The 27362-nt window shown below is 34.0% G+C and overlaps 5 protein-coding genes and 1 long non-coding RNA gene across 7 annotated transcripts; 4 read left to right on the forward strand and 2 right to left on the reverse strand.

Moving 5' to 3' along the window:
* The first annotated feature begins 1223 nt into the window (after positions 1 to 1223).
* On the forward strand, positions 1224 to 5546 carry LOC145608796 (protein ABIL2-like). The gene is made up of 10 exons (XM_081664393.1): positions 1224 to 1656; positions 2952 to 3089; positions 3337 to 3419; positions 3515 to 3665; positions 4092 to 4191; positions 4323 to 4412; positions 4497 to 4641; positions 4737 to 4825; positions 4931 to 5052; positions 5157 to 5546. Exons 2-10 carry the CDS (start codon positions 2985 to 2987, stop codon positions 5325 to 5327), a joined length of 1056 nt encoding a protein of 351 aa, XP_081520519.1. The 5' UTR covers positions 1224 to 1656; positions 2952 to 2984; the 3' UTR covers positions 5328 to 5546.
* A 455-nt stretch (positions 5547 to 6001) lies between these two features.
* On the reverse strand, positions 6002 to 8651 carry LOC145609314 (uncharacterized). The gene is made up of 4 exons (XM_081664826.1): positions 8423 to 8651; positions 6970 to 7042; positions 6828 to 6883; positions 6002 to 6516 (listed from the first exon to the last, which is right to left on the reverse strand). The coding sequence occupies exons 1-4, from the start codon at positions 8461 to 8463 to the stop codon at positions 6402 to 6404; spliced, it is 285 nt and encodes a 94-aa protein (XP_081520952.1). The 5' UTR covers positions 8464 to 8651; the 3' UTR covers positions 6002 to 6401.
* Positions 8652 to 9429: 778 nt separating this feature from the next.
* Positions 9430 to 12006, forward strand: LOC145607481 (F-box/kelch-repeat protein At3g23880-like). The gene is made up of 6 exons (XM_081663119.1): positions 9430 to 9664; positions 9757 to 10535; positions 11185 to 11206; positions 11318 to 11423; positions 11648 to 11759; positions 11965 to 12006. The coding sequence occupies exons 1-6, from the start codon at positions 9430 to 9432 to the stop codon at positions 12004 to 12006; spliced, it is 1296 nt and encodes a 431-aa protein (XP_081519245.1).
* A 516-nt stretch (positions 12007 to 12522) lies between these two features.
* Positions 12523 to 14386, forward strand: LOC145608768 (uncharacterized). Its single transcript, XR_014105885.1, has 2 exons — positions 12523 to 12776; positions 13704 to 14386. It is a non-coding gene; the product is annotated as an uncharacterized LOC145608768 (long non-coding RNA).
* Positions 13606 to 18020, reverse strand: LOC145608767 (uncharacterized). Its single transcript, XM_081664369.1, has 9 exons — positions 17824 to 18020; positions 17519 to 17702; positions 16436 to 16518; positions 16253 to 16353; positions 15141 to 15236; positions 14920 to 14973; positions 14470 to 14736; positions 14297 to 14387; positions 13606 to 14153 (listed from the first exon to the last, which is right to left on the reverse strand). The coding sequence occupies exons 1-9, from the start codon at positions 17927 to 17929 to the stop codon at positions 13960 to 13962; spliced, it is 1176 nt and encodes a 391-aa protein (XP_081520495.1). The 5' UTR covers positions 17930 to 18020; the 3' UTR covers positions 13606 to 13959.
* Positions 18021 to 21837: 3817 nt separating this feature from the next.
* LOC145608080 (PP2A regulatory subunit TAP46-like) lies at positions 21838 to 26813 on the forward strand. 2 transcript variants are annotated; one of them, XM_081663682.1, is made up of 9 exons: positions 21838 to 22069; positions 22187 to 22309; positions 23809 to 23895; positions 24298 to 24402; positions 24549 to 24710; positions 24978 to 25013; positions 25118 to 25186; positions 25282 to 25562; positions 26341 to 26813. In XM_081663682.1, exons 1-9 carry the CDS (start codon positions 21974 to 21976, stop codon positions 26585 to 26587), a joined length of 1206 nt encoding a protein of 401 aa, XP_081519808.1. In that variant the 5' UTR covers positions 21838 to 21973; the 3' UTR covers positions 26588 to 26813. The 2 variants fall into 2 exon arrangements, with proteins under 2 accessions (XP_081519808.1, XP_081519809.1); XM_081663683.1 differs by having other exon boundaries at positions 21933 to 22069; positions 22174 to 22309.
* Positions 26814 to 27362: the final 549 nt, after the last annotated feature.

Here is a 27362-nt window from a genome sequence, read left to right on the forward strand (position 1 = left end):
AGTGTTCAAATCATGGTTTTTGTCCCTACTTGTTGTTTTGTACATAAGCACCAAACCAACCAAGTGATTTATGACTTAAAATTAGATTTGCTTGCCACCCTCTAGTCCTCTACTCAAAAGTTTTACCCTTTCTACAATTACAATTATTTACTAATTAAGAGTCAAAGACCATATATAGTTTCACATGAGGCGAGGTATTTTATACAATAGGGTTAAAAAATTGGTTTTTTTTTAAAAAAAAAAAGGGTTAAAAAGATTCAACAAGAAAAAAGTGTTTTAATCATACTATACTTTAAAAGAGTTAAGTTTTGTGTGCTTGGCTTTTGTACAATTATTAAAGTTGTGCCTCAAATAAAGTTGCCTTATGATATTGTTTATCCTCTCTTTGTGTAAGGATTTCTACTTTTGGAGCGTTTTAAAGTAATATGGGGTGAATGAATATGATTGAGTGAAACTTATGAAATCTAAATATTTCTATGCTATTGATCTTGTAAATATTTATTTGAGATAAGGGTGTTTAAAAAACAGCTTGATTAGGGAAAAAAAAAAAAAAAACTACACTTTCGAACTGTATTAGATTCTCACGTCTAATTTGACTCGTAAAATACATGATCCAACCCGACATGTAACCAACTAGAAATCAACCCAATTATGAATTGGTGATTTAATATCAACTTGACACCAATTTGACCTACGTCAACAATTTTAATCTAATTTGTCTAGAGGGCACCTATTACCGGACCAACATGACTTTATTTGACCTGACTAATACCTAATTCAAATCGAGTGACCTGATTTATTGTGGACTATAGTACTCAAATTCATGATTCCATATTCAAATAATGTGTATTTTACTTTCAAGTTGATTCAATTCGATTTTAGTTGGGTCGTCATATTACGATACAATGTATATAAAAACTTTTTTACAGGTACAATTAAAATTTATATGAAATAATCAAACACAAGTCAGTTTTATCCGATGTATAGAGACCGGCAATGTAAACAAGACGGAGTATTTTATTTGTTTGATGGGATAATTGCAACATTCTCACATAGCCAAACAAGAAACAAACCCATTATTCTAATTTCCACACCAACCCATGAACAGAATTAGAGCTGACCTACTTACAAGAAAAAGAATCGTTGAACAACAATCAAAATAAAGTGACCCACCTTAACCATAATCATGATTGATACTTTCATACTCACTTAAACTCCCCCAAATCTTTATTTTATAATTATAATTTCTTAAAATTAAAATCAAAATTAAAGAATTAGTACAATTTCAAAACCCCAGTCACTCCGCATTCCATGCTAGAAAGCTACCCAATTCCTGCTCTTCTGCTTCCGACGTGCTCCCCTCTAATACCCTCCAACTCCAATTCCACTTCTTCAATTTTTTCATTCTCAATTTGTCATTTTCTTTAGTGGGTTTTCATAATTTTTTCTATACCAAACCCAAACAAAGACCTTGCTTTAATTTCACCTGTCTTTTTCTGTTGATTATATACCCTTTATTTTGATTTTTCTTCACTTGGGTTTTTCCTAGATTTTTGGGAGTTTTCTTTGCTTCTATTTTCAAGTCAGCTGCCAAATTTTGGTGTAAAAAAGGTTGAAACTTTGGGTGTATTTTGGTCACAGGATCCTATAATCAAGGTTTGATCTCCTCTCTATAATTACTAGTTCTTACTGTTAAAATTTTGGAGCTTTTTTATTTATTTACTGTGATTATTTAAATTGTGGAGTTGTTGTATGAAATTTCTTGAGTTGGGTATGTTGGAATGTGGTTTGATTGAGTTGGGTGTGTTGGGTTATGGTTTAATTTGATGAATTAGTGTTTAGAATTTGAATTTATTGAGTTGGGTATGCTGGATTATGATTTAATTTGATGGTTTTTGCTGTTGAAAACTTTATTGTTAATTAAAATTTGGAAAATAAATTGATATTATTGTGTAATAAGATCAAGAAGATGACAGTTGAAGTCTGAGAACTGCATAAATGGACTGTGACAAAAAGATTTTATGAAATATTATTGCTAATTGCAAAGGTGGGGTCTTTCTGATTTTAATGCTTATTAATTTTTATTATTTTGTACCTCAATTTTTTTTTTTTTGTTGAAGGATGGATATTCTTTCCTACTCTTCCTTCTTTAATGTCTGAAAAATCTTAATTTTTGGTGTTTTTAAGGATTTAGGGAAACACTTTTGGCATTTTGTTTCTCTTTTAACAAGTGAGTATTGTTGAAGATTCAGACAAAGTGAAGAGACAAATTGTGCTGTTTAATTTATTTTTAATCTGTAAAATAGCAGTTTAGTGATGATTTTGCTTTGTGGGTAGTACAGAAATATGGATAATTATTAGTATAATACTACTTTTTCAACATGTCCTGCTGAAAATCAGTGATTAGATATCATTTTGCTCTAAACACTCCTGTTATGATACTCTGTAGTTATTCTGTAAACAAAGTGATTCCCTCATTTGGGACATGGTCAGGATGAAATTCGGATTAGTCGGAGCTTAGTAGATTGTGGATTACCGGGTGGGCGTACCCTATAAAAAAGTCATTCCTAATGTCCCTCTCCTTATTCCTTTAATTCTTTATTTTGTTCTTGCTGTTGCATCTACTGGATATTCAAACAGGAATGTTTTACACAACTGTCAATTTTAGGTCACAAATGGGTTTTCGACTTTTCTTTACTCGTAGCTTTTTTCCCTTTTGCAGAAGTTGAATTACAATGTGACTCTCTTTGAACATAGATTATTGAATAAAATGAGAAAGGTGTTTTCAAGAGCGATTTTATGTTCTCTTTTTCTTTTTCCTATGTTGTGGGGGTGGAGGGAGGACCACAGGAGTTAAGGGAGCTATATATTTGGAATTTCCTTCTCTTTCTTCAACTTCACTAGTAATCTAGTTTGGGCAATGATTGAACAATTGGCGGTGGTTGTTGCAGGATAAAGAATTCTGAAGCTCATTGTTCTCCTCCATGGAGACTCTAACTTCTGCCGCAACTCTGCCTATACATCATCGGACTTCCAACTACGATGAGACGTCTATGCATCAAAGTCTACTCTTTGCTGACAGTCTTAAGGTATTGTCCTCAATCCTGGTACTTGCTTACTTTTGTGCAATGGAACTTGCTTTGTGTGCTACCAGACACTTGTGCTTATCAATGCTGTTTCTTTTTTTTTTTTTTTTTTTTTTGCTTTAGTTGGTTTGGAATTATGGACTATGGATTGAAATTGCAGTTTTTAGTATTATTGTTTTTTCAAAGATACATTGCCAATTTAGTAGGATAACTGTAATCATGTTAGTGTTTTCTTTTTATTGGCAATTAGGATTTGAAGAATTTGCGAACTCAGCTGTATTCAGCGGCAGAGTACTTTGAACTATCTTACACAAATGACGATCAAAAGCAATTGTAAGGCGCTAGCAGTTTGATTATTTGGAGGAAACCTTTGTCTAATTTTCGACAGTTTTTCACTAATTTCTGCTATTATGTGTCGTATCATGCAGAGTTATTGAGACATTAAAGGATTATGCCATTAAAGCTTTGGTGAACACGGTAGACCATTTAGGTTCAGTGACCTATAAGGTAAATGATCTTTTGGAAGAAAAAGTTGAAGAAGCCTCTGAGACAGAATTTCATGTGTCATGCATTGAACAGGTAAATTCTTGTTTTCCCATCATACACATAACACATGCATGCTGGTGGTTCCAAAAATTTGATCTCTGTAAAGCTGTGATGAGCAGGAATTCATATACTTGTATAAAATTGTAAAACCGCTAATGTTTACACTGTATTGTACTTCGTATTTGATTACTTCCTGAAACATGTTGAATTAATTGATGATTAAAAGAGATAAGAAACCATCTAAAATATGGAGCAGTTCGCCTGTTTTGAGTCAATGAACACTTGCAGAAGGCCCATGAATAAAATTATTAATCTTTGTGGCGTCGAATTTGGTGAAGGCTATAAAAATGCTTGCGATTAGAATGTCTTTTCTGCTTTTCACCAGAACAACCTCTCTGCTGTAGTTGGGGTAATTTAACATGCCTCTGACCCTTCCATTTTCATGGTCCTTTGTCTTAGAGATTACGCACATGCCAAGAGTATATTGATCGGGAGGGCATGGCCCAGCAATCATCAACTATAGACACACCGAAATACCATAAAAGATATGTCTTACCAGGCAAGAACACGATCCTCCTTGCTTTGTGTTTTTGAACTTCAGAATAATTTTCCATTAACATTTTCCTCGTGCAAAACTTACTGTAACATAGCTGTCCTAATGTTGATATTGCTTTGCTAAATTTATAACAGCTGGTCAGACCATGAACAGCAGCAATCTTGCAAATTTGAAGTACAGAAGTTGCGGCATAGATGAAGATGACTGGTTTCAATTCCGGAGTGGTAGTTTTCACTCTTGTTCCAACTGTTGCTGCCTTTTTATTATTGAAATTAATCGTCCTACTGCTCTTTAATTGTTCATTTCAGCTATTAGAGCCACAATCAAAGAGTCACCATCCACAATTAGAGATACGCCATCCTCATTAAGAGAGACACCATCCTCTATTAGAGAGACACCATCCTCTATTAGAGAGACACCATCTTCTGTCAGAGAAACATCCTCCATCATCAGGTAAATCTTTCTTCCAAGAATTTTTTTGTTCATTGGACTTGTCTTCATACTGCTTTTTATCATATGACTAAAATTTTGAGTACCATGTTAAGCAGAAGAGGACGATCTACTTCGCCTGCTCCTCGACCATCCCGGTTACCTGGATCGTTCTCTTTCACCAGCTCCACGCCCAAAAAAGAACAAGGTTTGTACTCTAGATATGTTGTCCTTTTTTTTGGTACTCCTAACATGGGTTTTCAGTTTTTTCCAATTGTTTTCTTCTCATTATGGTAATCTTGTTAATAATCAGACAAAAGATCAGTTTCACCACATCGGTTTCCTCTTTTGCGTTCTGGGTCTCTTGCTTCAAGACCAACAACACCAAAATCCAGTAGGTCTACAACTCCAAATTCTGCTGTTGAAAGACACCGGGTAAGCATCCAAAATGCATATGGTATTGTGAAAATCTTAAAATCCATTTTAACTTCAACCATGCTTGTTATCTGAATTTGTGGAACTTTTTATGCTATGAGCAGTATCTTTCAGAATCATGGAAATCAGTCTCTATGCGAGTTCATGATGAGAAGGAAAAGCCAAAGGAAATCGAGCGCCACCCCAGCAAAAGTAAGCGTCTGCTCAAGGCGTTGCTCAGCAGACGGAAGTCAAAGAAAGATGAAACATTATTTACTTATTTGGATGAATACTGATAAAACTATGAGAATTTGCCCAGAAAAGAATCTCCATAATATGGTTCATGGGGCAGTATTTTGCAGTTATTATTTATTCTAATATTTACACCAGAAAGTAATTGTAATTTGTTCCACATAAAATGTGAAATGAGCTAAAGCCATCATTCAGCTGTTATGTATCATATGTATTACAGTATTTCGTATTACTGAATTTTATTGGTACTAATACAAGGTCATTCACCCTTTGTTAAAGTCTCAATTAAATTACTAATGTAATTTACGATATAACAAAATTAAGAAAAAGAGATAATTACAACTTGTCACATCGAATTCATTGGAGTTCAAAAGCATGGACATTAACATCTGCAGTAAAGACATCTTTATACTAAAACCTACCTCTACAGCTGAACACTCCATATATTCTTTCCTGGGTCCTTTCTCTTTGTACATACATTTAAGCTAATCCACCATTCGTTAATGAACATACGATGAAGCTACCATGGTGATACTTATTCGCTCTGAACGTTAACGAACTGATTCTCGACTAATAAGTTGCCAGACGTTAGACAATTAGTACTTTAGTCGTATCAGGAAAATGCTTACTAAAAAGGAGTCAGTAGAAAGCAAGAGGCCACAAAGTGTAGATAACTTTGATTAAATTGAAAATATCATATCTTATCTTCAAGATCATCTGCTGAAAATTTTCATGACCATGATCAAAATGAAGATCATCTTCATAAAGGAAAAATCGAGTACATGCATACAGGAGATAAAATTACCTTCAAATTAACACCCCAACATCTTTTTTTTTTTTTTTTTTCCTTCAAATTAGATATACTAGCTAAGGGGCTCTGAAGAATAAGGATCAAGAATTACAAACTTTTGAAATTTAGAATGAACTACAAGCTAAATCATGAGAACACGCTTGTATACAGAATCAATTACGCTAAGTAGCAGAGTACAGCATCATCTCAAGACTGCCCACTTCTGGAAAGCAACTCATTGTATAAGGGAATTCCATCAATGATAGAAAGAGATTCGAGCAACATGAGTCTGGATAAAGATTATAGTTTCTAACCTAAAGTCCAAGTTTCATAATCCCTTTTCTGGACCGAATTCCTCAATAGTTCTCGTTGCAAGAGTCAGAACATCCACAAAAGCACTGAATGATGCACGAAGAAATCTAGCTTCTACTGCTTCAAAATGCCTGTACAATTAATAGGAGGAAATGATGAGAAAGTTGCAGACAAGTCATAAGGCTAATATGAGAAGCAAAGGAATATAAATCAAGTTGCACATGCTCTTTAGTCGTTGATTGATAATGTTATGCCAGTAAGAGTGGTGAAAGACTGAGATTCACAACTAAACAAGCAACAGAGGGTGAAATATGTTTCAAACCTTGTAATCATAAAATTGAAGCCAGTAAAAAAAATACTTCATTCTTTTTTAGGTTTCTCAAAGCAAGCACAAAAGATGAAAGGAAAACTCATATTTTTTTTACTCGGAAAAGAAACTCACGCTACTAGCTTTCCATTGGAAACTGACATCACCCTCTTTACTTTATCTGGTTGCAACTGAAAGATATGCCAGAATCAACATTAAAATTCAAGGAAACATTTGAAAATTACTGAATGATGGTTTAAGCACCAAAAAGACTCACCTCTTTATCAACATTTAGCGCTGCATACACAATGTAAGCCTTCTCGTCTGATTCAAAATTTACTTCTAAGTCACTGCACAAAAGGTTGACAAATTGATGTTTGTTATAAAACTAAGAGGAAGAAGACATTTCATGAATTTCATCATACCGAAGTGGAAACCTGAAGCAATGACTTAAACACCACAAAACAACTTAAGTAACATTTGAAAACACAGAAGCTATATAAGCCTCATTAAAGCCCCTTCACAGTTCAGATTGAACTGATTACTCAAGCCATTGACCGAAAGCACAGACCTTGTTGCACAAGTATTTCAACAGCAACTAATAGCAAGAATTTGTAAGCTGTCATAAAATTTTCATTACTTTTCATAAGAATCTTTTAATTGATGCCTAAACCATTTTCCTAAACAACGCCATAAAGGCTTTCCTGCACTGATTTTGTAGACTACACCACAAATGCTTCATGGTTTAACAGCCTTGATAGACCGGCGCATACATTCATCAAGTTAATGCTATTAATAATTTGATTTTTCTTCTAGGATTCAATGATGCATACTTGATACTTCCATATGCCCACTAAGATAATTTTGTGGCCAAAGATGCCTAGTTCAGGTTCATTCATATTCAAAAGCAACTTACATCCAAAATGCATTTCAGAGAAAAATCAAGCCCAAAGCATGGACTTTACTGTACAAATCTTTCAGAAACTACTAAATTGGTGCAACTATATACAAAGACTCCTACTCTTACAAAGAGTCAAATTACTATACTAGTATACAATGCATAAACATATACTTATAGCAGGCATGGTCAGGGGAGGGAGAATTCGTACTCCTACGAGCCCCAGCTCAAAACACGCTATAGTCATCCAATAACCCGAATGTAAACATAATTGTAATATCTTTGAAGTTCAATCTACAAATGTTGCTCCTTAATTTCGATCTTTCTAGGCTACAATCACTCAACACCCTAGCTACAAAGCAGTTTAGGGAGCATTCTTCATAGTGCATACTGTAGGGGAGGTGGGAACTTTAATTTACACTCCAAAAACCGAGACCTAGTTCCAGTTTCTGTGAGCACAAAAAATGTTGGTGTTGCTCAAACCCATTTCATACAAGAATCACAATTAACCCCCCTTTTTAAAACGACAGCATTTTATTCTATTTCCCCCTTTTAATTATTCAAAGCTTCAATCTTTATGCAATTTGGAAACGTAATTGCAAAACCCCATCTCAACTTCATGTAATTTAGGGCGCAACTTTCACAATAGCTCAAATTCTTCCCACAAATTTTACAAATTTGAAAAAACACAATAAATTGTTACACACACAACATCAAAAATTATAAGATATAACAGTAAAATAAATTGAATATTACTCGATTATACGCATGATAACAAGAAAAACATAAGATTAGTTTAATAAAAAAAAAATAGAAAGAAAGGGAGACTGACCAGGTGAATTGCCATGGGGAAGAAAGGGTTTGTGCTTCCATTGCTAAATTTGTTGGGGGTTAAAGAAGACCACGCAAAATCCAAGATCAAAATGTAAATCAAAAGTTTAGTGAAGGGTCGTTTGAGGATTAATTGAAGCAGCTAATTGAGTATGAAAGGAAGAAATCAATTAAACTGAAATCAAGGATTGAATAAAGAAGATGTGGGGGATTTTGAAGGGAGAAAAGCACTGTGGAATTGAAAAGTGGCGGCCGGTCAATGAAGGGCTGAGATTAAAGAATGAAAATTACAGTAGTAATTTATTTTTGTCTATTTAGAATTTAGAAGTAAAACATACGAGTATGTTGCACGAGAGTAGAGGTGGACATCATGCCGTGCTATACCATTGCGAGCCGTGTTTGGGGTGGCTCGTGCTGTTCCATGCCATCTTTTGGCACACCCCAGCCTACGGCACGGCACGACCCGCGTGCCTGGCGTGCCGTGCCGAGTCGGTAGTGGGTTGCTGAGTATAATAAATAATCTTATTAAAAAAAAAATAACAATGCATATAATTTAAAATTTACGTGTGCGATAAAACAAAATGTGATGAATAACTTATTTTAATATATGTATGTACTTAATATGGTTGTTGTAATATAGTCGATATCAATTCGCATAGATATCAAAGGTTTATCGATAATCATGTGACAAATTGATCCAATTATTCCCCTACTCATGTATTTGACGCATTAGGAGTTCCCTCGATAATTTTTCATGAATGGGTAGATTTAAAAAGAAACCGATAATGGTCAGCACTTGCCACTCAGCAACATTGTGAACTAGCCTTAATTCGATCATTCAAAATCAGAACACTCTCAAAACACACTCTCTTCTTCCATTCCCCCAATTTCCCTCTGCTTCTTGCCAGTTGCCACCCAACTCAGCCAATTGCCACCAATCTTTGCCGTCTTCCTCCACAAAAACCACCTTAAACCCAGGAAAACCACCTTAAACCCAGAAAAACCCAGATGACAGAAATCCCAGAAGAAATCATCCTCAACAAAATCCTCCCATGGCTTCCCGCCAAAACCCTTCTCCGATTCAAATGCGTCTGTCGACGTTGGAACGCCTTCATCTCAACTACCCACTTCGCAAAAACCCACTTTCAGCGCCCTTCTTATCGTTCTTCAAGGTCTGTTATTACCCTTGATTTTGTAGGACCTCGTTTGGAGTCTGTTGATTATGGAATTCTTGATAAAATGGGTATTCAATGTAATAATATCTTTCATGAATTTACACTCACTTGATTGGGGCTTCTAATGGCTTAGTTTTCTTGATTTTTGCTGATGATTTAGACGGGGTAAATGATGTTGAAGATATTCCTTACAACTTTTACTACATCATTTATAACCCATGTCTTGGTCTTGATGCTTTTATTAAAATCAAGGATCAATTTCGTAATCATTTTGTTATTGAAAATGATATTGTCAAATACAACTTTGGTTTTGGGTTTGGTTATGTGAATTCTTTTGATGATTATCGCATTGTTGCCATTGGTTTGCCAAGTAACCCTAGACGTCCCAACATTGTTGTGTGTGTTTACTCATTAAGGGATCATGAATGGAGAACACCGCGAAAATTTAAGCAACATAGGTTGCCATTGCGTTTTCTACAAGTCTGGTGGAGGTTAATTGGAGCAATGGTGAATGATACTTTGCATTGGGGTATTACAGTAGGGCCAGTAGGCCGAGACAGGAAATGTATTGCTGCATTCGATTTAGTTAAAGACGAGTTTAAAATGATGCCATTGCCATATCCCGAGTTGGGGGATGGTGAAAAGATTGGTTCAAGGATTAGCTTGTGCAATATGAATGATTGCTTGTGTGCTTGGGGAAGATATGATGATGCTAGTATTGAACTGTGGATGTTGAAAGAATATGGAGTGAGGGACTCGTGGACTTATTTGTTCCAATTTAATCTGGATCAGGATTTGGATATGTACACTCGCGATTTGTTTGGACTAACGGAGTCTGGAAAGCTTTTGATTTTCACCAATATGGATGGCCTAGTGCTTGCTGACTTCAGCTGTGATCCACCAAAATATGTGAAGCTTGATCTTGTTGATAAATGTCAGGTAGCAAATTATGTTCAAAGCCTTGAATCACCTATTGCCTTATTCGCAAATCCAAGAGAATAGATGCTTGTACAAAGATGGATGTGTACCTTGTGGAGTCTAGTTGCTATATATGCACTTATATTTCTGTTGTTAATCCTGCTTGAAACTCTCTACAGAGATGAGATTTAGCTTCCTGCAGTCTGTCAAAATTATAAGCTAAGACAGTGTGTATAGCTTTTCGTGACCAGTCAGTCTACCCCTGGCTATCTCGTTTTATTCTTTCATATATTTGCATTCTTTTCTTTGTTTTGTGAGCAATTTACACAATTTTGTATACATACATATTACATACAGTATATCTGATTTTTCAATGAATATCATGCGTCTTTTCTTCTCTGTTATTGTGGATAAGATCATAAAGTAGTTCAACATCGTATAACTTGGCTCTGTTTGAATGCTTAAATAGTATCCATGTTTGGGATGTTGAGGATTCTATATCACCAGTTTATGCCATCACTTGTAAACAGTCTTCGTCGTATGAGCTTTTGGCCTTTTGTTCTGTTTATTTTTCACCTGCAAAGTAGGAATGGGGTATCTAACTTTCTGTACTTGTAGTTGATTCATATACTATGTAGTTCTGTTGTGGTTGATGCTTTGGATAATACAGAATCATGCTCAGTTAATCCAAGGTTTTGCACTTTGCTGTATCATGCTGTATTCATTCTGATCTAGAGAACGAAGCTCCTTTGACCAGTGTCTATATTGTGGAAGCATTATCATGTAAAAGTATTTGATTACAGAAAACACTCTCTTACTTTACAAGTATGTGACCAGTGTCTATATTGTGGAAGCATTGTCATGTACAAGTATCGGAGCAGTCTATCTACCTGTTTATGCTGATTTGAGGCAAGTCTGCATACTTTTATACCACTCAGACCCTAGACATGATGGTTTCATACTGATAAAATGTATAATTTCTTGTCCGAAACATGTTAATAGGTGCATATATATGCATAGTTTTAGCAAACAATCAGAAGATCCCCCAACCCCTAAGTTATGTCAATCTGAGGAGCCTTTTCTTTGTTAAGGTTTCATGACTGCTGATCGGACTGACATAATGGACCTTACAGTCCATGCTCCCTCACTATTCCAGGGACCATGACCAAAGCACTAGGAGTAGGACTATATGGTTCTAAAACTGTATGTGTGTATAAACTAGGTGTTCGTGACCAGTTAGAATTGGTGTGCTTACAATCAATTACTTATGTATCTCACAGCGAGTTTGGTTTTTGTAGAATGATGGGTGGGTTCGTTTATAAGGGTCTGTGGTGATGGCATGGTGGTAAACAGGCTAAAAAAAGAGGTATACTTGAATTTGATGCTTGGTGAGTTGGTGGTAATGTTTATTATAAGAGTGATTGTTAAGAGTAGTGTCTGACTCCACTAGAAAGATGATGTTGGTGATGTTAGTGGTGCTGCAAAGGAATAAAAGTTGTGGTCAGTTAGTTATTGCTTATATGTTGTGGTCAGTCTTATTTAGAAATTGGTATGTGGTGTTAGAGAGTTGCGTTAGTATACATAGTCATCTTTTCATCATCATGACCAATTCACACTCTAAGCATCTATTGTGTCATTGTGTGTTTCTTCTTAATAAAACTAATAGTGATCAATTACATAATAAACATAACAACAATTAGTACGGAATATCACGTATCTCACTAACACTAACAATCATCGTAAATCTAATAATTTCATGAAAAAGAATTCAAAATTTAATTTTCTTTTTTTAAGATTAACACAAATCAACGTATGTTCTAAATTCTTATGACCTATAAATCTATAATTTTATGTAGGAATTAGGAATCGTTTACATACAAGATAAATTAATTTTTTTTGACGGATACATACAAGATAAACTTAAGGTCCTGGTCCCTGATCCCCATATAAAAAAGCGACACAAACGTAGCACCATAAAAATACTTTTAATTTCTTGAGAATAAAAAAAGCATATAAAATAGCATATCCGTATATTCTCATAGCATCTAAAATAATAACCATGATACCTTAGCCTAAAATTATGTTAACAGACTTGACACCTTCAAATCCCTGTTTTGTTTTCTCTCTTTCTATCTCCCCTTCATTCTAATCACTTCTGCATGAAATTTCTCTCTATTTCTCATCTTCAACTTTCATAATAACAACTCTATTTGTAGGTTCTACTTAGCTCTTCCTCATAATCAACGTATAACAAAAATTGAGGTAACAACTTTTTTTTTTTTTTTTTTTTTTTTTTTTTTTTTTTTTGCATGCATAATTTATTATGTTTCATGTTGCTTGATATATATAACCCACTGCATTTTTTGATAAATTTTTATGAATATGCACATATATACTCGAACATCTTGCCTGAGTTGATTTTTTTTTGGCTTTTGCAACGAAATCATATATACCTATTTCACCTGAAGTTGTTAGTATCATGTACTTAATTCATAGTACTTTTTGAGTTTACAAATTTGTTTGATGAGAGTCTAATGTCTTAGCTTACTGTTGTTGTATAAATATTGTTTTGCAGAAAACATTCATAACGAGTAGAAAATTAAATATTGGAAAGGTTTATTATATTGATGAAATCTAGATGTAACTTACTGACTTGGATAATACGAAGTATTATATTGCTAATTGTTGATCTTGAAAATTAAACTCAAATCAATCATTTTAAATTATTTTAGTTTAGTTTAGTATTTAATTTCCTAAAAGATGTCTACGGTAGATTTAACAAGTAATTACTCGTAACTAATAAGGATTTCAGACTTTCAGTCTGACAAAACTACAAATCCAGATATAATTTGTATCAATTCCAATTTTCTGGAAATGAGGTAAGGACGTGAGGTATTCAATCATTCATGATTGAAAAGTAAGAGGAAAGAGTGAAAGTAGGGAATGCCACAAATGTGGGATGATGAGCCTTTCGGCTCTTTCGCAAGCATAATTAGCCCCTCCTATGTTCTTTGGTCTCGTTAGGTTTAGTAGCAATCACTCGTTATTGAATTCGAGTTATTGATTAATACCATAGCCATCTAGATAAATAGAAGAATAAAAGTATAATTCAGTATAATTATTCAATTCACAATTATGATCAAATTATGTTACAATTATCAACTGAGATCTCCCCTCATTTTATGCTAGGGCTGCTGGTAATACAAGGCCTCACAATAGCAAGGAAAGGGGACAAAAACACTTCCTCTCATCCGTCCTTTGTTTATATACTATATATTTGCAATCGTTGCAAGTTAAATTTCGTTGCACAGAATCAAAATCGTGACCAACGTTCGAGCAAAATCCTGAGCTTATGAAGAGAAATTTGCACCCGTATGTTGGTTTTCATAAAGGCTCAATCCCAATAAGTCTCTCAAGTGGACAAGCAACGGTCTTGTGAATTGGGTCATGTGAGAGTAGCCCCTATCCTGACAGGCTTGAATCTTCCCACTGCTCTTCGTACATACTCGTATAAAAGCACAAAGACACCGAAGAGATATATCGAGTAGCCGTTCAATCTTTCCAATACTCTATACATGGATGATAGGCTGCTTCTTGTGGCTGATTTTGTAGTGCTCAGCATCATCAATGGTATCCAATCTGAAAAGGAAGGAAAAACATGAATATAGCAGCTCCTTCCCTATAGAGGGGCACAAAGCATAATGTTAAAGCTTGTAGCACCTTAAAATAAAAGAGAAGGGAGCAAAACCGATATCGGGAGCTTGAAGTTTGTGAGAGCATACCTGAGCTTGTCTTATCAGGCAAATTTGTCCAATCATGTGGGCTTGTCTTGCATTCCGATGCTCTAATTAAATCAAGAAGTGCTTCGTTAACCTAAGAATTCAGTACGTTAGTCAAACTGCTACATAAACAAAACCCAAGCTTTAATTTGGAATGTCGTAAAAAACATCCATACCTCGTTAGTTCTCTCATGGCTCACTAGATGCCCTCCATGTAGATCCACCATTCTGGCAAAAGGATGAAACTTCTCAGCAAGTCGTTTTGCGTGACTAATTTGAGCTATGATGTCGTGTCTTCCATGAATGACAGAGATGAGGAAACCAGCAGAACGAATTTGCTCAATTTCTGCTCTGGTCAATTTATGTGTCCAACAAGCATTGATCTGACCTTCAAAACCATGATTGGCCTGCATTCCAGTTTTTGATATACCTTTGACATATTCCTGCATTAAGTGAAAAGCAAAAAAAAAATTCTATGGTAAACATCCAATTCTTAACATAATTCATTGGAAAAGCATCAGAATCAGAAAGGATGATAACAGAAACTTTAGTGATTAATCTCAGAAGCACTTCCACATCATTAAGATAGTCCATAAATACATACAGTAAGTTTACGAAATGCTAACCTTGTATAAAATTGCTCGTCTTGTACTCTTTCCAACACACTCTTTAAGATAGTCCTGTACCCATAATACATTTGCTAATGAGAATTTGCCATCACGTTTACACATAATTATGGACAATAGATGTATGCAACAAGAATAGGAAGCTGAAGCATTTACTTGCTGTCTTGCCAACAATTTTGATCTAAATTTGCATCATAATAGAACAAGAGATATATTTTTACCTGGCTGTAATGTGTGTCCAAGTCCACAGCAGCCCTTTCTTCTGGTGTCTTGGCCATCAAGAACCGCACTGCAACTGATACAGTTAACCGGTCAAGCTGAAATTGAGAAGCAACAGGGTCATTAGAATACGAATTCAAACTTCATACATTGTTTAGATTTCTATAGAAACATTAATGTCTTCTTGTACCAGTCCATCTAGTCCCTATGTATCACTTATAAGAATTACAAAAATTGTAAAACATCTTATTGTTATTGTCGTTGTCTGTTCACAGTACAAGATGAGAAACAAGGCTGTCTTGCAGAATTATAGAATCTACCGCACATTAAACCCAGTCCACTCAGTTCAGAGGTTAACAAGGAGGTCTAGTATATCATGCCTAGCCGCACTCCAGAGAACAAATATATTTCAGAAAAGATGTTCTAGAATAAAGCTCAGATAAACTGACTCCATCATCAAGCACCATACATCAGACACGTGTTTTCTACAATAGTTAATTTAGACAACTTCAAGCCTTTCCACACATAAAAGTTAAACAGAAGTACACAATATAAGCATTAAACACAGCTGATAAACCTTCCAGGAAGTATCGTCCATCCTTAGAAAAGCCTGTTCATAGTTCAGGGCCAAGCAAATTAGGGACCAAATGTTGCGATTCTAAAATGCTAATCTTGAATAAAGCAAACAAACAATGGTTTTTCTTGGAAGAACCATAATAAATTGGAGACCCACGGTGCTTTATATATTTAGACTCATCCTTTCAAAAGGTAGCTATCAATGTGAAATCATGGACTAGCCGACTAGGAGAGCCATACTTCATTACTTCCTAGAAGCTATCTTTTTTCGCTTTTACAAAGAAGAAATCGTATTAAGTTGACCATAATACCTCAACTAATTGACACCAGTCTACATCAAACTGATTAATGTGTCATACATTATGAAGAAATTCATTCAAAAATTGTGCAGGACTGAAAGCTATTAACTCATATCATACTACAGAATAATGATCAGTTAGAGATAACTATGTTCAGGATAACAATTAAACAAGCATTGCATATCATGCGGATAAAACCAACAAATTATTTGCAAGGCGGAATCTGCCACAGTCCATACCTTTGGCAGACATTGAAATCCTCCTCCAGTAACATTAAGTAAAGCCAATGATAAAACTCTATCGGGTACTAAAGCTGACAACTTGCAAGCTATCATACCACCTGTAGCAAAACAAACGTGTCAAAGCAGCGCAAGATTATGATTCAATGGCAACAAAGAATCCTCAGGTAGTCATGAACTCACCCATTGAATGCCCGAAAACATGTGCTTTCTTCCAACCCAAATGATCCATTACAGCTATCGCATCCTTTGCCATAATCGTTGTTCTGTTCCAAATAATAATACAATGACCAACATCAACAAGACCGAAAAGTTCATAAAAAACAATATTTTGTCAAAGAATACATCATGTCAAACATCAACAACACAGAAAAGTTCATGAAAAAATATTAAAAACTTCAAAACCCCAACAATCAACTTATTAGGGTAGATACAATCAACAGACTCATTCAAGTTTTGACAACTTGCATAAGCTTAATTCATCAACATAGCTTTCCTTCCTGACTAGTTCAACACACACCGATGTCAAAAGTATGAGTTTCAACTCCCATGTTGCAAGTAAGGGTCAACACAAATTTTACCAATTCAAAAATCACATGCTATATAAATACTCCATACCAAAAAGGAAAGCGGCAATCGGATAGATATTTTCATAATTTCAAAAATACCAAAATATCCAAGAAGAACTAATAAGATTAACAAAAAATAATTTTATTATTTGAATTTTCCAATGCCACACATTTGTAATCACAAGCAAAATTGCCTATTTGATGCATACCAATCAACCATTAACGCGGGAGTGATATCAATAGTTCAATTGTTTAAACAAGTTTTACACAACCTACTTCTTGAGCGCTGAGTGAAGTGTTTATATTGTCCTAAGATTGAATCCCGTCTACATTAATCACAATTCGCGCCTCCTAGTTTAGTTAGATTAAATAAGCAAATCACCAATAGTAATAAACAATTCATTAAAATCCATTAAGTACAAACAAGTAATCCCTCAAAAAAAAAAAAAAAAAAAAAAAAAAAAAAAAAAAAAACAAAAAAAAAAAAACATGATTCATGCTCTTCTAATTAAGAGAATCCGACAGAAAAGTCAAAATAAAGCATAATTTCACAATTTGTGATCATCTCATAAACTAACACAATTCAACTAAAAATAGACACATTATTCAATTTGTAAAAAAGATTACACAAATTTCACGAAAATGAAAACAATGCATATGAATAAATTATGAATATGAATACTAGTATAAAACTTACGTATACTCGGATCTTTTGATAGGAGCAAAGCTCCGACCCATTCCCCGATTATCAAATGCGCAAACCTCCATACTCCCATTTCCTACACCCTCATCATCCACCGTTGAATTCTCATCATTTGGTACATCAGTCCCTGCCAACGCTTTGATTTGAGGACCCCATGAATCATGTGTCCCAGCTAAACCTGATCGATCATCCAAAATCATCAAAATTTCAACAATTCAACAATTACCCCGAAAAATTAAACAAAAACCCATCTCAAATTCATCAAAATAAATAAAAAAATAAAATACTAATTAAATTACCAATTATAAGAAGAACTTTTACAGGTCCACTCCCGTATGTTCGATAAAATATTCGGGCCCGATTTTTACCGGCGGGTTGCTCACCAGAAACATTGCAATACGGCATCGTTTTGACGTTGTAGATAAAATTCCTTTTTTGTGTGTGGATTTTTTTTTTATTTTTTTGTGGATCAAATAAAGATGAAATTTTGTTTTCCAGAAATAAATTGGCAAAGAAAAGCTGGAAATAGATGATGAGTATATATATAAACACCACTCCACGTAGGAAAAGGAAAGGGTTTTTAATTTTTTATTAGGTGTGGGACGGTGTACCCTAATTTGGAACTTTCTTATGAAAATCACGTGTTCTTATAATGGATAAGTGCCACGTGTATGTTTAGTCAAATTTGATTTGCTATCCTCTGAATTTTTTTTAATTTTTTAATGCTACCCTTTAAAATTTGTTCAGCTTTTTTTTTTTTTTTTTTTGACAAAACTATTTTTTATGTACTACGTACATCAGAATAAAATTTAAATTCTCAAATTCTTTTTTTTTTTCCTTTAATTATATCTTGCAAATATACGTATGATAAAGTTGTAATACTCCGTAATATTCAGATTAGTTCTTTGTACTTTACAAGGAAAGTCAAGTCTTCCTAGTAAACAACCGTATTTAACAAAGATATAGTGTCCAAAAAATATCATCTTATTTCAACAAGGATCAATTTGAGGAAACATAGTTTGAGTCTAAGAAGAACTCTTATCTTATATATTATTCCTGATAACTAATCATATTTTAGGAAAACAATTATCATATTTTAGGGAATTTCTTTATCGACTTCACTCATCTCGTTTATAAATATTTGCTCAATCATTCAATATACACAATTGAAGAAACAATGGTTGTTCTAACATTTAAACGAAAAGAGAGGAAAACAGACATGGTAATCGATACGAGTATGAAAGCCGAAACCAAAAGGATTCCGAGTACTAATACTATGGAGGAATCTACAATGGATGAAGGTAAACTTACTTCAACTTTCTTATCATAGAATATAACAGAGTAACCTAAAATACAATTTATTTATTTTTTCAAAACAACTTAAAATACTTTTAGAGAACTTTAATTTGTTTTACAATACATCAATGTAAGTCTGTCTTAATCAAGAATTTATTAAAGATTTATAATTCGTAGTCATTTATTATTTATAATACCAGGCCAGATGAGTTTTTGAAGATTTTAATTATTCCAACATTTAAAGTTTTTTTTTATTATTTTTTATCAGTTGGATTATAGAATAATTTAACGTTTGTTTAGATAGGTTTCCCATTGTACAAAAAAAAAACAAAAAAAAAATACGTTTCCAAAGTATCTGATGATAAAATTAAAAGAATAAATAAATAAATAAATAAATAATTTTTTTTAAAAAAAAATTAATTGGTAATTATATGGTTTTTTTTTCTCACAATCACAGTATTAATGATTTTAATCTTATCGTCATTAGAAAACTGGTTTTCGAAATCTGAATAAAATAACATGAATAGATATCGCCCAATTTTTTAGTTTTTGGCAAGGGTATGAGACTTTTGAGTGTTACTACGACCTTGATTTGATGTAAGGCTTGTTTTGTTTTTCTTTTTTTTAGTTTTTAACTCTATTAATTTTTATGTGCAACTTTAACCTAAGTAGTCATAATTATAATTAATTTGTTTTTTTTTTTATTTCTTTTTGTAGATCATAAAGCACATTATCTTACACTTGCAACAAGAAATTCGGCCCTAAATGTAATGCATGAATGGGATTTATATGCGGATGAATTAAAAAAGCTCTCGAAAACGAAATCACGTGCTGAACTATTAGCTATCATCGGAAGAGACATCTTCAAGAAGAAAAAAATAAAGCCAAGTTCTCAGAACAAGTTATTATTGGGATCTAATCATACCAACAATAAATTATCATTAGGTACAAAAAAACACTCAATGTTGCAAGATATCATATTCCATCAATTGGCAAAGCTTTCTTTCGAGGGAAAGTTGCAACATAATAACAATAATGATGACGAAACAAAGGTTAGCGAAGATATTAGATCATCTTCATCATCAGCTTCATCGTCATTGTCATTGTCGCGATCAATTTTGCAACGTCACAAAAAGTTACCACCGTTGTCGTTCATGAGAGAAATAAGTAAACTCAGAGGATCAGACTTGAAGCTAGTGTTAAAAGAAAAATATATATATAAGAGTGATACAAATGAAAACCTAAAAAGGCTAAGTATTCCATTCAATTCAATTAAAACCAAGGATTTTCTACACAAACATGAGGATGACTACTTGAAGAAAGTCATGGGTTATACCACATCGGGTCAGGCTATAAGACAGGCTATGGATGTGGTGTTGATTGAGCCTGCACTAGTGAGATGCGGCGACACAGGAGAGAATAAGCATATTGTTAGCAATATAAAATTCAAATTTTGGAGATTGTTTTATGTTCTCATTAAGGATTGGATAGAAGTGGTGGAGAGGAATAAAATTAAGGTTGGTCAAAAGTATAAATTGTGGTCTTTCAGGTATGTTAATGAAGATAATAAGAGGGATCAACTTGGCTTTGCTCTTGTTAGGGTTCGTTAGACCGTTCGTTGTCGATTATATTGAAGTGTCATCTAATAACTAGTTTCTTTGTTATCTTTTTGAACCAATTAAATTGATAGTTTAGTGGTTAGAGTTCCCTCCCGGTTCCAGGAGATCATGAGATCGATTCTCACCCCCTTTTTGTAGCTCTCTAAACACCAAAAAAATTGATACTGCATAGTTTTATTATAAACTAGATGAAGCCCGTGCGATGCACGGTTTGTTTGATTTTTTTTATTTATTTTTTATTTTTTTTGTATTTAGATAAAATTCCTAATATTAAAAGATAATATTTAATATTTAATTAATTTAAACTTAAAAATCTCATTCGCCAATTTTGCTTGCGTGGCATTTGAATTATTTAATTCTAAAAGAAATTGATAATCTCTTATTTAATTGGCTGTTACTAAGATTTATAATCCTACATGGCGTGCTGAGAAAATTAAATCCTACGTAGCTCTCTAAAAACTCGGGAAAAAACTCCCCTTTATATATATATATATATATATATATATATATATATATATATATATATATATATATATATATATATATATATTAGATTTGTTACATATTCATAAATACGGAGTACAATTTAGGGCCTGTTCACATTTACTTAATTTCAGTTCAGTTCAGTTCAGTTCAGCTCCAATCAGTTCAGTTCAGTTCCAATCAGTTCAGTTCAGCTCTTAATTTCCCTCTCACATAAAATATTCATTTCAGCTCAATTCAGTTCAGTTCAGTTCCAATCAGTTCAGTTCAGTTCCAATCAGTTCAGTTCAGTTCAGTTCAGTAAATATGAACAGGCCCTTAATGTTTCATCAACCTCTTTTTTTTTTTTTTTTTTTTTGAAAACCTCTTTTTAATGTCTTGTGGTTCCCTCTTTTTTTTTTTATATACTCCATAGTCTTTCTTTTTTTTTTTTTTTTTAATTGTCTGTCAATATAGTTAGCACTACTTTAAGTTTTCAAATGGAAGTGTGTCTAATGTTATCAAAACAAGTAAAACATACTTACTGTATGTATACTTCCATCAATTTTTTTTTTAATTTTTTTATTATACGAGTACCATAAAAAGACTCATATAATTTTTTTGGACCATATAAGAAAAAAAAATGAGAAATGTAAAATCACTCATGATACAATAAACAAAGTAAAACCTTTTTAATACAGTAGCTCAAGTGGTTAGAGCTTCGGAGATCGATTCTCATCCCGCCCTTGTGGATCTCTAACACCCAAAATATGAGGATTCTAGCCTCCTGGGTTCTATTCACACAAACACAAAATATGAGGCCCAAACATAGCCCATTAAGCAAAACCCGATCATGAGGCCCATAATCAGAGAGCAGTTACCTCTATCATACGACGTGATGTACAGGATTCTAGCAATTTCTACCAATTTTCTCTATCCTCCAAAATAATCCCACTTCTTTTACTCTCCAGAATTTCTTCCCCAATTACCTCTTTAAATCACCTGGAAAAAAACCCTAATTTCTTAAATCTCGACCTGATTTTCGCGCGCTTTCTCTCTCCTCAATTCAGAAATGGGAGAATTGAATATTTCTGAGATGACGTTACCGTCTTTATTCGATCAAGCTCGTAAGATTCATCAGTTGGCTTCTGATTCAACCGTTGATCAGGTAATTTTTTTTGTTTGATTTAATGTTTTATGCTATTTTGTTTCTGATTAACCTTGATTTGTTGATTTTTTTTGGTTGTTAATGTGGAATTTAATTGATGTTAGGGTTGATTTTCAGGAGAGTATACGAAAGGGATGTGAAATGTTGGAGAAATGCGAGGATATGATTAGTAGATTGGGATTGTTTTCGACTAATGAAACTAAAGAGGATATTAGCACTGCTAATCTCAAGTATATTCTGGTAATTCTTATTTATTTAATTAATTAGCTTGGTGTTCATCTGATTGTTTGATTTTGGAGATTTAGCTAGCTCATTTGTGAAGTAACCAACGAATTTTTGTTTATACTCGTTTTTATTATCATAATCAGTATATTTTAATAACAGTGTTACAAAAAAGTATAGAGTGAATCCTCACACTTAAAATGGGGATTGGCCCAAATAGCAAATTTTGGAAAAAATCAATAAAAGAAGAGATTTATGTGATGTAAAATAAAAAATAAAATGACATGAAATGAAATTACAAGTTGTGGTGGTAGAAAAATCGAGTAACGAACGTCAAATGAGTAAACCAAAAAGGTGGCAATTTTGTGCATCTGGCCTATGATCCATTAACCTCCTGGTAAGATGTGGCTTACTAGTCAATTATCCATAGTCCCTAGGTAAGTTAATCAAGTAGTATCAAATTGCATCACTACAAGATTTTATAGAATTATGGGGTATTGTTCGGTTATCTTTTAAATGTAGGAGTTTAAAAGCTTGTCGATGCTAGTTAGTTAAAGTGACAATTTGTTTCCCTAAATCTTTATGTAGTAGCAGTGACACACTCTTATTGACTTGGATTTTTGGAAGAAATTATTTAATTGTTCATACTCCATCTTCGGCTCCATGTAGATTTCACCAGTTTTGTTTAAGCTAATCTACATTTTTTGCCAAGTTTTAGTATAGTAAGTCTTGCTATACTTTTGTCAAGGTGTGTTCATTGAGTTGATGTCATTTTGAGTTGGTGGCATACAATGTGGAGAGAGGCTACTATGTGTGTATCTGTTTGTAGGTAGAATTTTCTATTAAAGTGGTCTTCAGAAGGTAGAGGGGGTAAATTGCTACTCTAAAGGTCCTCTAGTCAATTCCCATGTGTACTTTCCATTGGATCTAGTCTGTCTACATATTTCTCTGTCGCATGTTTCAAGTATGATTTATGTATACGTGTCACCTGTATCTGATAGAAAGAAAGATCTTTTAGCTAGAGCCTTAGAAGTACATTCTATTCACTGGACTGGGATCGATTTAGGTGATGATAAGGTTGGCCTGAGTTATCTTCGGGTCTTTCTCAAACTAGCTTATTATGATTTGTCAATCAATATCAAATTAGTATGGTATGTTTGGGTACTGTCGAGTTTTGGGCCTAGTAAGTTCGTTTGGCTCTAATATGTTACTCTGTATAAGTATGAACTTTGTGCAACAATAAGCAGACAGTAGAAGATAACGAATTATCAATATCAATTAAATTGATGAATGACAGCAGATCTGGATGTATTTTCTTAAACAATTGAAATTTGTGTTCAGCTTTACTGGTTATTTTTCTTGTTCATTTTTCATTAGATGATGTTGCTACTGGCCCACTGAATTGCTTGGAGGCATTTGTTTTCGGCTGGATAAGTTACTTTGTTAATGCTTGCTCCTGTAGTGTTGATCAGTTGACACCAGAGTGATTGACATTTCTTATTCATTTGACTTTACAGGTTCCATACTACTTAGGTGAGCTGACAGAAAAACTTTCACAGGAAGATAGGGTACAAATTCTTAAGGCTTCACAAACAAAGCGGAAGGTACTTTTATCTATTTCTTATAAGTAGTGAGCTTAAATTATTATTATACTACGTATACTAAGAAGACAAAATTCTTTAAATTGAATTAGATACTATATTCAAATTGGTTTCCTTGTGAATAAGGTTGTCTATCAAAATTTGCCTATATTTTGTTTTTATGTTTCTTGTAAATACTAAGTTTATAAGTAACCAAAAAGGTATCAAGTCACAATTTTACACAATTGATTAATTTTATACTCTAGAAAATTGTTAGTTTTAATACCCTAGAAAATGTTTTTGCTGTCGTAACTAGTACATGAATAGAGTTGGTTCATTTTATTATAGTTTATCTATTCAAAGTTATGGTTCATTCACCATAATCTTATAGTTTGGATTGTCTTAATATGATTGTTCTCTTTTTAGGAATTTGTTACATTTTGTGAAGCCATGGAACTCTTACCTGAAGAAGAGTCGGAATCTTCCAAGCAAGGCAGCTCTAATACTTTTGCTGATAAAAGGGCCAAAAAGGTTGGTCTTACTGATACTACTACGTAGAACATTTGCTTTGATCATTATTTTTAGCTTACCTTACATGTTGATTTATGCTGAACAATATCAATATAGATTTCTTTTAAATTTTAGCATTGATGTTTTCCTGTATGGAATCAATCTAGATTGCTCGTTTTAAACGACAAAAAGCTGCTGAGTCTAAGCTACTAGAGATTAAAGAGCGTAGGGAACGACGTGGACGTTCAACAAGAGCTTCAGCTTTATCTACACCTGTTGAAGCAGGAGAGGAAGATGTGTTGGATGATGATGGGGAGGAAGAGAGGGAGGTTAGTTTTTCTTTTTAAACTTCATATACACAATTTACTTCTTTATTTTGTTCTCAGCAACACCAGCAGACCCATCACCACCATGATCATCAGCAGACCCATTTGTACTCTGTATTTGTTACAATGTAGATGTATCATAATTTAATCTGGATTTTTTATTTGCAAATTGAGGTTAATGTTTAAGCAAATATAGAGTTGCAAGTTTCACATCCCAAAAGATCCTTTATCTATGATATCCTTTTTTAATGTATGTGTTTGTCATTGCAGGCTTGGCTTACCACTATCTCTTTGGCAATTTGCAAGGTATCTTAGCAAAATTTGACATATCATAAATGCAAAATCACCTTTATTGTTTTCTCTTTTTTTTATAAGTAGGCTTGTTCACTTGTTGCTTTACTTCTATGTAGGCTTTGGATTTGCTAGAAATGCTGAAGAAAGAGGAAGAGATGCTTTCTGCTGTGGAGAGACAGATGCAGGTTTTTATTTGATATTTTGATACCTTTGCTGTGCAGCCTCTGTAGTTGTAAGGATATTTATACATCTATTGTTGAGCTCCTGCTTATCTTTGCAGGACTTGGGTAAGGAATTCACTGAGTCTCTATTAGATGAACGGAAAAGTAAGGTAGAGGGATGGCATCGTGATTCTGCCACTCGAGCTCAGTACACAAAACCAGCACCACCGATAACATGTGCTACCTTTGCACAAGATGTTCTTGAAGGGAGAGCAAGTGTTTCACAGACACATGAACACAAACATCAACCCCTCATATTTGGACCAGCTAGTCTCACCGGCAGAATTCTTACAACCGAGAGAGAAAGAATGGCAGCACAGGTTTTCCAACCTGGCCACAGGTACATCAAGACTCCTTGAATATGAAAAGCATTTCAATTTGCAGAAAATTTTTGGTTCTGATACTGTTGGGTCTGTTGCTTTTTCTGGGTATTATTTTCTCTTCTAATTGGGCTTGGTGTGGGCACTGTGTAATGTGCATCATCATGAGAGGAGAGGCAGGCTCCTGTTCAGTAATTGTCATGTAATGCCTAAAGAAAATATAAAATAGTAGTGTCAAAGTCTAGTAGTATAGCTGGATAGGCACTATAGAGATTAGAAAAGCAATTAATTCATTCAAATTTACTCGTCACTCCCTGCATATTTGAAGGGTGAGTAGTCAGTGTCTCAGCGAGTATTGAGATACTGTCTATTTGGTGAGGGATGTTCAAAAGCTGAGCCTGGACTCGCCAGGGTTAGGCTGCTGAGCTTGATTTCAGTCTTTTATTGAGCTTTAAGATTCACCAGTCCTTAAGAGTCTGACCTCAGGCTGCTATTTAAACCCTGGCTTGGTGTTTAGCTCGGCTTTGTCTTCTGGATTGAGGGGGTTTTGTTGGTGGGGGGGATGGTTGATCAATTCATTTTTAGGGATTCTTCTTTACTGTTTTATCTGATTTGAACATAAAACTTGGATGCACGGTCAATGAAATCAGTAGTCACATCACTTCGCATAGAATCTAGAATAAATTTTTGACAATTTAAAAAGGAAACAAGCTCCTCTGCTTATCATGTTAGCTCAGCTCATTACACCATAACTTGTTGCAATGAAGAATTTACATGCATTAATCTTTTGCTTCTTAGGTTACCAACCATGAGTATAGAAGAAGCTGGTGAGACGGAAATGGACATCATGAATAAATGGCAGGAGAGAACCAAGAAGTACATAGAGGAAGCAAATTCCTCATGGTACAATGATCCTATTAAACCAGGCCCACCCGAGGAGGATGAAGATGATGATGCCGCAGTGGAGAGAGCCAGAGCATTTGACGACTGGAAAGATGATAATCCTCGCGGTGCAGGAAACAGCAAGCTCACTCCCTGTGGTTAACATATCTCTTACTATTTATTGAGAACCCAAATACACATTGTTAGGAGGTCGCAGGTCAATTTTCTTTTTTTCTTTTTCTTTCGCAAAATGAGGTTGCTTGTTGTTAACAACACCTTGATGTAGTATAATTGTGTGGCTGTATTTGTAGATCACAATGTTACACTTTTGTACACGTTTGTATGTGTTACATACCTGAGCATTTTAGTTACTAATCTGATTTTCAGAATTTTGTCGCATAAATATACAAATGTTTAATACGAATTGTGTAAAACTTGCAAGGATTTTTAGATGGGGAGGCTATATTTGATAGCTGTACTTTGATTTTTTATTGAAAATCGCGCCTTTAAATATTCAGATTGGATCTATAGAGAACATGCTATGTAGATTTGTTTAAGCATTGCCCTCTCATTCTGGTGGTTGATCAATGTTATGGGCGTTATATGAAGACACAAGATAATGTTTTTCTTCTTTGTTTATTACTACTATGAGCTAGAATGACGAGGATTCCAGCAGGATTAATCTGTAACTAATTACCTAGATTAGCAAGTTCAATGATTAATATAATGCGTTCTTAATCATGATTAAGGTTGAATTTCTCTTAGCTTTGTCATCTTTCCAAAAAGCAATTGCATAGAAAAAACACATGTAAATTGGTAGCAGTTGCTTCTTGCTTTAGTGTTAGAATTTTTAAAGTAAGCAACAATGAATCATTGTTCATTGGTATCCTAATGATAATGTTGTTTTGTTTAGTGGAAAACAAAAGGCAATGTGAATA

The sequence above is a fragment of the Chenopodium album genome, chromosome 23, assembly GCF_948465745.1.
Source record: "Chenopodium album chromosome 23, dcCheAlbu1.1, whole genome shotgun sequence".
Classification (NCBI taxonomy): Eukaryota; Viridiplantae; Streptophyta; class Magnoliopsida; order Caryophyllales; family Amaranthaceae; genus Chenopodium; species Chenopodium album.

Excerpts from the sequence above, each read along its gene's own strand:
- LOC145607481 (XM_081663119.1), top strand. The coding sequence starts at position 9,430 with ATGACAGAAATCCCAGAAGAAATCATCCTCAACAAAATCCTCCCATGG. Across the intron at positions 9,665-9,756 it reads TGGAATTCTTGATAAAATGG|ACGGGGTAAATGATGTTGAA; the intron begins GTATTCAATGTA and ends CTGATGATTTAG. Across the intron at positions 11,207-11,317 it reads TCATGCTCAGTTAATCCAAG|AAAACACTCTCTTACTTTAC; the intron begins GTTTTGCACTTT and ends ATTTGATTACAG.
- LOC145608080 (XM_081663682.1), top strand. The coding sequence starts at position 21,974 with ATGGGAGAATTGAATATTTCTGAGATGACGTTACCGTCTTTATTCGAT. Across the intron at positions 22,070-22,186 it reads CTGATTCAACCGTTGATCAG|GAGAGTATACGAAAGGGATG; the intron begins GTAATTTTTTTT and ends GTTGATTTTCAG. Across the intron at positions 22,310-23,808 it reads CTAATCTCAAGTATATTCTG|GTTCCATACTACTTAGGTGA; the intron begins GTAATTCTTATT and ends TTGACTTTACAG.
- LOC145608796 (XM_081664393.1), top strand. The coding sequence starts at position 2,985 with ATGGAGACTCTAACTTCTGCCGCAACTCTGCCTATACATCATCGGACT. Across the intron at positions 3,090-3,336 it reads TCTTTGCTGACAGTCTTAAG|GATTTGAAGAATTTGCGAAC; the intron begins GTATTGTCCTCA and ends ATTGGCAATTAG. Across the intron at positions 5,053-5,156 it reads CTGCTGTTGAAAGACACCGG|TATCTTTCAGAATCATGGAA; the intron begins GTAAGCATCCAA and ends TGCTATGAGCAG.
- LOC145609314 (XM_081664826.1), bottom strand. The coding sequence starts at position 8,463 with ATGGAAGCACAAACCCTTTCTTCCCCATGGCAATTCACCTG. Across the intron at positions 7,043-8,422 it reads TCCCCATGGCAATTCACCTG|TGACTTAGAAGTAAATTTTG; the intron begins GTCAGTCTCCCT and ends CCTTTTGTGCAG. Across the intron at positions 6,884-6,969 it reads CGCTAAATGTTGATAAAGAG|TTGCAACCAGATAAAGTAAA; the intron begins GTGAGTCTTTTT and ends CATATCTTTCAG.
- LOC145608767 (XM_081664369.1), bottom strand. The coding sequence starts at position 17,929 with ATGCCGTATTGCAATGTTTCTGGTGAGCAACCCGCCGGTAAAAATCGG. Across the intron at positions 17,703-17,823 it reads AAAAGTTCTTCTTATAATTG|GTTTAGCTGGGACACATGAT; the intron begins GTAATTTAATTA and ends ATGATCGATCAG. Across the intron at positions 14,154-14,296 it reads GCCTGATAAGACAAGCTCAG|ATTGGATACCATTGATGATG; the intron begins GTATGCTCTCAC and ends CTTCCTTTTCAG.